The 9,575-nt window shown below is 36.7% G+C and overlaps 1 protein-coding gene across 1 annotated transcript; it reads right to left on the reverse strand.

The window, feature by feature from the left end:
- Nucleotides 1-1,060: 1,060 nt before the first annotated feature.
- LOC140145748 (uncharacterized) lies at nt 1,061-8,273 on the reverse strand. The gene is made up of 2 exons (XM_072167428.1): nt 7,095-8,273; nt 1,061-4,522 (listed from the first exon to the last, which is right to left on the reverse strand). The coding sequence occupies exons 1-2, from the start codon at nt 7,230-7,232 to the stop codon at nt 3,617-3,619; spliced, it is 1,044 nt and encodes a 347-aa protein (XP_072023529.1). The 5' UTR covers nt 7,233-8,273; the 3' UTR covers nt 1,061-3,616.
- Between the last annotated feature and the right edge of the window lie 1,302 nt (nt 8,274-9,575).

A 9,575-nucleotide genomic window follows, 5' to 3' on the forward strand; every position in this document is an offset into this window, starting at 1 on the left:
GGGCTTGGTGGAATAGATTCTATATATGCTTGTAAATTTTATTTAGATTTTTATCAGATTTTTCAAGCTTTAGTGATTCATGGGGGTCATTAAAAACGGATCCACGGAACAGATCGTAGAACAGTTCCTTCGTTGTCTCAAAAACAAGTTTGTTTAAAATCATGCAGATGTTTATATAATTATAATCATTGTCATGTCTTGCATTAATGGTAAACAACAATAAATGATAAATATGCCTATACCTTAGTTGTCTTTTCATCATGATGCTTTTATAATTAAACAGGACGCCCCAATTGGCCAGTTCACCACAGAATATATGACTTACACCTGTAACTTTGATGACAGACAGAACAGAATATACATGGATAAATTTCAACCTTGACTAATTCCCCATGGAACTTGAACCAAAAGTGGGGTTTCCACTTTAACAGTAAAATACGTGATTTACGTTACCTGTGCAGTGTGGTTTGTTAGTTTTCCGATGGGGGCAATTATTGCAAATGCATTAAAATTTGCTTATTATGCTTGACAAAACCAAAATGTACTCACAGGCGGTGGCGGATGCGATATCGCCATTTTTGACGTCGCCATTGGATTAACACATAATCATGAAATCTTCACAAACAATTCTAAATTTGTTATGTGGTGCCAAAGCAAAATTATCTTACTCTAAAACCGTTGGGGTGCGACAATGTACCGCACTGTAGGTATGTTGTTTTTCAATTTATAACTGCTAACCGTCTATTTTGAATGGACTGTCAGACTTGTATTTTCGCCAGCCTCACACGTGTCGCGTGTCCTATGCCGCCTGTGTACTCACATACTTGAGCTTTCGCCTCCATCGACGGAACTTGATCACAAGTGATCTGCTCTACTACTTTCCCGTGGAACTTGCTGCTGGTAGTCTCTTTCCCATACAGTTATTTGATTTGTGCATGCTTAAAAACATTAAATGAGCAAAATGTATACATGGATTTATTTCAAATCATGTTTCAAAATCAATTAAAAAACGCAAAACATTCAAGATTTTAAATTTATGTTCTTAATGAGTTCCTTTGTGTGGAATTTGCTCACAATGATTGTAGTAAATTTAACTTCCTATAACATTGTGTTCTGTGTGATATTTATTCATGCTCCGAGTTTGTAACTTAATAAATTGATAAATCGAGGGTTAAGAACCAGAAAACCTTAACTCAAAATGGTTTTCATTGTGAGTTAATAGGCCAATCAAATACAGAAAAACAAGAGGTTAACCCACCACTAATTGCAACAGAATCCATTTAACCGCCACTCATTTCAGAAAAGCATATTTAAAAACACATCAAAAGTCCCCGAAAATCCTTATTTGTGTGGATTGCCTCACGTGTCGGTAGAATTTAAATATGCCATCAGCAAACTTGTAAGCTCTTTACTTAAAAAGATATAGGGCCCTCAAAATGCAACTTCATCCATACAGGACCAACTTCGGGGGGTCAGAACTCCAAAAGTAAAAATAATTTTGTTGTCCATTTTTTGGTCAGTCAAAGCCCTTTGGTGGGACATTACTCTTATCCCATAGCTGATGGCAGATTTGAATTCTACACAAAGAGGTACCCCAGGATACATATTTTTAAAAGTTGTATGGGTTCCCTTTATACATTTATGGCCCTCCAAACATCGTCTTTCGCGCAGCGACACATTTTTTACCCTGAACCCCCTAAATTTCAACTTGCTACCACGGGAAAACGAAATGGAATATGAAGCTCAAATTTTCAGGATTTTACTTTCTCACCAATATCTAGCACCACACAGAAAAAAAAAAATTGAAGAGGTGCTGCGGTGCACATCCCTGGAGTTGACATGGATTCCCTCACCTTTGTGATTTATGGGGGACCTTCTCAATAATAACACTATTAAAAATTAAAAATGAGAAATTTTTCAAAAGCGATGAGAATTGGACAAAACGGTGAGAATTAACAATTTTCTCACTTCTATGCCATTTTAAACCCTGTGAACTGAAGCGGTCCATGCATTACTAATTAGCGTGTTAAATATTCTCATTTAAAACAATGTGACAGGTTGTTTACACGATAATTACTAATAATTAGTATTCCTCATCCATTGGGATTAGAAAGCATGGTCCGATCAGGCTTTCCAAAATAAACTAGGACATCATGATGTAGTTTATTCTGATAAAAATCCACACAACAAACAGCAGTGTCTTCTGACTTATCATGAAATGAAAATAATGTAAATAGCGCCCTAAATTTGCACACAAATATTAAGTTTACATATAGAATAAAAAATACCACAAAAAAGCAGAAAAAGATGAAATATAGGGTAATAAATCCAACGGACGCGGACACAAAACACATCAAAGATCAATAAATGATACAAGAGGATACCTTGAATATGACACAGGAAAGAAAGAAAAAAGCAAGGTACACCAACTTGATGTGGGGAAACAAGTAAAATACACACTAGACAGTATGCAGGGGGACAAAAACAGCAAAATTAATGTAGGCATAAGAAGTAGGCAAAGTTCGATAGCCAAAAATTACCAGTTCCAAGGCCCACAGAAGTGTTAAACCTACAAACACAACAAGGATCAATGGGAATACAAAAGTGCACTAGAACGAGTGATGAAAATCACTGTGCATATAAACATACACGCTAAACCAAACAACCAGTATAGGCACAAAAACTTGCCAATTCCAGAGCCTACAAAAGTGTCAGGAAAACAGTACAAAAATACACTAGAAGTGATGAAAATCTCTGTGCACATAGCAGTCAAACAAACCCAAACAGACAAAAAACAACCGACGTTTCGAGCAGTTATAGGGACAGACAACAGAATGTAAAAGCAAACAACGAAAACTACATGCTGTAGATTAAAAAAACCAAGTTCAAGTCAAAAACTGAAGGCAAGTTCAAATAGAACTTAGTAGCAAACAAGATAAGCTCAGAGCAAAATAAGCATGTCTTACCTCCATTATGAAAGACGGTTCACTACCGTAGTGAGAAAAATGAGAAACTACATGGCAAAAGGGTTCATTTACTTGAGGGGAAATAATATGATAAAGGGAGCCCGAAAGGGAGTCATCAAAGGTTCATGTGGGGTGGGGAGACTACTTTTTACATCGAAGCCGATTTCTTCGAAAAAACAGGACTACCTCTTTGAAAATTCAAACCATTTAGATTCAATTAATAACAGCTGCTCGCCCAGTATATTATTTGTACTGATTAGAGGGTGAAGACTAATTATTTTTATAATTTTATAATTCTCACCCAGTATATTATCCTTAATTACCTCCCTGAAAATGTGTGCCATAAATTTCAACCTCAATTTTACCCTTCCCCTGGTGCTCAAATTAATTGAATGGCCTTAAAAGTATAGGACACATCATAATTTTTCTCTAATATTTGTCATCTGACGTACTTTGATAGCTGCAGTATTCTTTCAGATACAATATCCTATTTCAGTGGAATGGAATGTGAAGATCTCACTAAAATGGGATTTGTATAATTTCGCAGTATTAAGACACTTAGACCTTATTATGTCTACTATTTTCAAACTCCTTTTACTCCTTGGCCTAATCGATCGTCGTAGTCGGCCTCAGCATTCGGTGCAGAATATTTACCGCCTAGTAATCGTAAGTGACCACATAATCACACCAAGAAGGACAATACACACGATCACCCCCCACCCAACATAAACACAACATCGGCTCCGTTGTCGATTGGTATTAATTCTAATCGTATGCATATAAGTCGAGTGATGATTGTTATCGGTCATCATAGTCGACCTAGCAGTTGATTGCTGATTATAACCGATCATTGTAGACGAACTCGCAGTCGGTTGTCGATTATAACTGATCATCGTAGTCGAACTAGCAGTCGGTTGTCGATTATAATCGATCGTCGTAGTCGAACTAGCAGTCGGTAGTCGATTATAACTGATCATCATAGTCGAACTAGCAGTCGGTTGTCGATTATAATCGATCGTCGTAGTCGAACTAGCAGTCGGTTGTCGATTATAATCGATCGTCGTAGTCGAACTAGCAGTCGGTAGTCGATTATAACTGATCATCGTAGTCGAACTGGCAGTCGGTTGTCGATTATAACTGATCATCGTAGTCGAACTAGCAGTCGGTTGTCGATTATAATCGATCGTCGTAGTCGAACTAGCAGTCGGTAGTCGATTATAACCGATCATCTTAGTCGAACTAGCAGTCGGTTGTCGATTACAACCGCTTATCGTAGTCGAACTAGCAGTCGATTGTCGATTATTATTGATAATCGAAGTCGGCATAGTAGAATGTTGTCGATAGTTATCGATAATTGAAGTCGGTCTATCAGTAGCTTGTCGATTATAGCCGATCATCGCAGGCGTCCTAGCAGTCGGTTGTCGGTTTATTACAGTTTCTTTATTTTCTTGGAAGTTGTTTTCGTACCCAGTGGTTGACCATTTTAAGGTCTCTACTTTGTAAGGGGATACAAGACTTTTGCATCTGAAACACGACTGGCTCTGACCAACACCAGGCTGAAAGAAAGAACAACAATAAATGTTGATGATGATGCTGGAGTTGATATTGATGATAACGACAATGATGATGGTAATAATGATGTTCTACCTCCATCGTCACATCTCTGTTATCTTACGTGCCAGGAAATTGAAATTACCCATGATTATACTCTTATATCTTGGCTACGAAATAAAAATTATTTGATGAAAATGTGATTTTTGGTTGTTAAGATGTGTTGGTTAAAGCAAGTACAGAATCGGTAGGTCGGAAACGGTCTGAAAAGGAAAGCTAATTTTGATTAAAAAGGTTGCCCACATCTATGTGGCAATCATTGCAGATTTATTTCTGAAAATGATTAAATTGCTTTATTTTTGTTCAAATAATTTATTCATTATATATATAATGCTTAATTACACACAGTACAGTTTTACTGGGTATGGTGTCTTTTGCACAACAAATCCGATACATGTTCAGAATAGCCTTCATATTAACCCTTTTCAATAGGTTGTTGACTTCGATCAGGTGAGAACTTGTTGGTTCAAGTCGTATTAATTGGTTCATAAGTTATGCAGAGTTTTTGTAAGTACCGTATATTCTAGATTATTAACCAACTGTTCATTTTATTTCTACGTCAGATGCATCCATTGCTTAAAATAAGGACGTAATTACGAATTACCCTTAAACGTAGTCTAGAATCTGACAAATTTTACTAATATTTGTGTCTGTTAAGCCCTTCGATGTTAACTTCCCATATAAAACATGTTTTATTTTGTTTTGAAGTTCCAAAGCATGCCAAGGAGCTCAAATTGGAAGCAAGTATTTATCCTGAGTAAGCAGTTGGACAACCGCATCTTTTAAACATTTTTATGGAGATTAACCATCGCTACAATGTAATGATTTCTACACTTTTGGCTTCAGTTTTTAACTGTTTTCGACGTACCAAATCTGTACTTGCTTTAACCAGCACAACAGCCAAAATTCACATTTTCATCAAATAACCTTCATTTTGTAGCCTGTATTTAAGAGTATTATAAGCGTGGGTGATTTCAAAATCATGGCACGTAAGATAATAGAGATGTAACGATGCAGAACTTTTTGAATGATCCTCGTATATAGGCGGTACTGTAATAACTTGTTCGCACCATATTCTGGCCAACGCATATGCTTCTATAATAACATCTGCTAACTGTTAAAATTGGACGACTACGCCTGATTCCAGAAAAATACAGCACTCATTTTTGGGAATTATCTTATTTTGCCAAATAAATCAAAGCTAAATCCTAATCCTTAAGTTAGCTGTTAACTGGCAATTGCCCACGACATACCCAGAGATGTAGACTTGAGTCGCGTGACCTGGACTTGAGTCTGACTCAAGTCACTATTCTTGGGACTTGTGACTTGACTTGCAACTTTTGCAAAATGACTTGACTTACTTGTGACTTGGCCAGAATGACTTGGACTTGGACTTGGACTTGACAAAAATGACTTGCTGCCAACACAAGTCTGAGGTTACTTTCCTGTAAATTGAAATGTTCACCAGATCAGATCTGGTGAACACTGAACAGCTCTTTGTAGAATATTAAAATAAACAACAGCACAGTTAAACTTTGTATCTGGTGCCATTATGCTTTAAAAGTGCATTTTAATGCTATTGTTAATTGTTAGTTCAACTTCAAACTTAACATTTTTGGGGATCGGAACTGCAGAAGCCAAATAATTATAAAGCTAGCCTGGAACATCCTATAAGTCATAATGTTATACCTGTATCAGAATAATTATTTTGCCTTTCCTTATGCAGTCTCACAAACTTTGTTACAAGATGTTCTTTCAGTTTGTAATACAGGAGATGCTGTAGTGCAGCATGGAAGATAGACCCATCTAGGCTGATGTTGTTGGGAAGTCAAATGCTTTGCTTGTTATTTCGTAGGCCTATTAGCTGTCACCATTTATTAGCTTCTGTCATCTTTAAATATGCACACTACATGTACAGTTAATAGTACTTAGACTTCACTAGGCAATACCTAAAGTTCATAATTTTTTTCTACAAATATGAAACACGAACAAAATGAGTTGAATTATATCTTGTTCTTAAACTCCCAATGTGACCATTGTATATGACTAAGCTTCACTATGATAGTGTATCGGACTTCATTAGTACTGTACTCCGAAACTCAATTTGATTTCCGCCATATTGAATACCCATCAACAAATCACACCATGACCAACTGCTGAATAGACTTGAATAGTGACTTGTGACAAGTTGTGATTTACTTGTGACTTGACCTGTGATTTTATGACTTGTGACTTGACTTGACTTGCAACTTTTTCAAAATGACTTGACTTACTTGTGACTTGGACAAAAGGACTTGTGACTTGGACTTGACTTGCAAAAAATGACTTGTTGACATCTCTGGACATACCTTATAATCATTTAACAACGTTCAGTCTACCTACATATAACCATCGCAACCCGGCTATATAATAAACATGTAAACTCAGGGACATAATTATAAACAATTCCTTTGGAAACCATAGCTGCCAAGAATAGGGGCCTGTAACATTATGTAAACATTTTAAAGTCATTCTTACTGTCATGGTCCCTCGAAGGCACATCACCTTTTTACTCGGCCACTCGTTACCACATGGACATTGAAAGTAGCCAAATCGACGCACCAAATCGTCTTCCTTAGATCTGAGAGGAACCATGGCTCCTGCCATGTTTTGCATGTGTATTGGAACTGTACAGCTGCTATGTTCTTAGAAAAGTTTGCTCCTATATATCGAAAGCTACCTGTTTATCGTATGTAGAATTAAAATTTGAGGAGTAGAGTCAAATCTGAATGTACAGCATATTTCGAGCCTAATAATTTCCATTAAGACACGACCACTGAACAAATGACACAGCTAAATCGGCTTCAAAAAATTATGAGGTTCGGTTCAGCAGTGAGCACACACCCTGTTGTTCGTAAATGATTTATATGGTCAGTAGGTAGATCAATATAACTGATACATTTTACACTTGCAATATGTGTCGGTAGATTCATTAATATATATCGGCTGGCTTTGTTTAAAACAGGCCATTAATGTCATTTCCGTAACACTCATTGCATCGTCATATTCATATCTATAGGGATATTGCCTGAGATTTCCGATAATTGTGTCGTGATATACCTCCAACACCGCTGTAGCGTCATGTTGACGAGTTTCTAGTGTTTTTTAAATCAAATCAAATAACCCTAATTTAATGCACAGGCTAGCGAAGCCAGATTACCTTTTACGGGAAGAGCTGTGATATCAAGGGATATTTGAATATTAAACCCTCATACGATTCGGTAAGAGTTTAATTTAGTTATTCTTTGCCAAATATTACAAACAAATTATAAACTAATATTAGTAACAACACTACATTTTAACCCAAACTAGTAAAATGAAAGAAAGCTCTGTTGTCCTAAAACACACCGAATTTGACCGAATTTGTTTGTCCCCCGGCCTGCAACAAATTACTTGCCCACTCCCCCATCCCAATTTTCAAACTTAAAATGGTCTAGATACATGATGCGAGCGTAACGAGCAGGAAATGTAGCATATTTGAACTTTCCTGCAGTATTTTGTAAGCCTTTTTAGAGCGTGTTATTTAAAAGGTGCCCCGTAAATGTGTGCCAAAAATTGCTTGCCCCCTCCCCGCGGCCTGCCAAAAAATCTTTTCCCCCAGGGCTCATAATTATTGCACAGTCCCTAGGTGTAAGTTGGGCCATGTGTAAACATTACAAATACGCCCCCCCAAAAAAAAAAAAAAAGGTTTGGAAAAAGCGTACTGCCTGTAAAGGCCCATTCAGTGATTTGCTCATCCGGACGATCTCAAAATTCAGATTTTGGTACCTTTGTCATTTTCATAGACGTGCTAACATAGCCTGCTTGTGGCTCAGCTGAAAGCCGTATGTTTTGAGACAAAATATGGCATTTACATGCATCTGTAATTTACTGACAGTTTATAAATTAGCTATACATGTATTTGAATGGATCTTCAACATCGTCAATACTGCTTTGTTTCTTTGTTTTTGGCCAAATTTTTCATTTCAAAAATACCAAATGACAATTTAAATGACTTATCCGTCACTTTTAAGTAATTTATGATACCCAATTGGATAACAATTGATCTTGTATAGATGTTTTTTCGAATGTAGTGAATACGAAGACTGAAAAATGGATGGTAAAATATATCTACATAAAATTGTTTAATAATTCCCACCAAATTTTTAATGGTAATCTATATAATAGCTTGGCTTCAGTTTCAATTTCATTATTACGATGGCCTAGTGGTCAAAGGCTTTGACCAAAAGGCGCTCTACTTTATTCCTGCTCGCTGATTTGCCGTATGATGTGCCACAAATTGTTGTTTCTAATTTTTGCCCAAGTTCGACCAATTCTCATTTCCGTCGTGCTAGCTGAATTCATGCATGGCTAAGGGCGGTGTGGTATATATCACGCGGGTACAGATCACCAGTTTCACTTTAAACTTTGCCCTCAATTGTCTTTTGTACTGGTTTCATGGGTGCATTGTGTGGCATTCTTTGGAGCAGAAAATCCAATTAATCACTTTGTGCTACACGTACGCATTCCATATAGTGTGCATGGTATTGGCAGCCAAACGGGAAACTAAAAGGAACATTAAATTGCTACAGGTTGTTGTTTGTCTAAAGGAGAATTTGTACCTTTTTCAGTAGATATTCACGAAAAACGCCTAATTATTCCGAATTTGCGTTTGCGAGTTTTGCATGATATATGTGTATTATACTGCTCCACCGGCCACAGCGTTGAATTACATCCTGGTATACCAGAACAGCGACGATATTAAAACATGACATTTTCAATATTTTCTGTGACCAACAGGTTGAGGCCATTTTGGGCCTTGTTTGGTCTGTAAAAATATTGAAATTTTCATGTTTCAATTTGACATTAAATGAATAATGACCACTGATGTGAATAATGACAATTATTGTTGATTGATTATCACATGCTTAGATCCCCTCCAAATGTATAAAACAAAAAGATTAATTCAATGAGAGTCAA

The sequence above is a fragment of the Amphiura filiformis genome, chromosome 2 (assembly GCF_039555335.1).
Source record: "Amphiura filiformis chromosome 2, Afil_fr2py, whole genome shotgun sequence".
Classification (NCBI taxonomy): Eukaryota; Metazoa; Echinodermata; class Ophiuroidea; order Amphilepidida; family Amphiuridae; genus Amphiura; species Amphiura filiformis.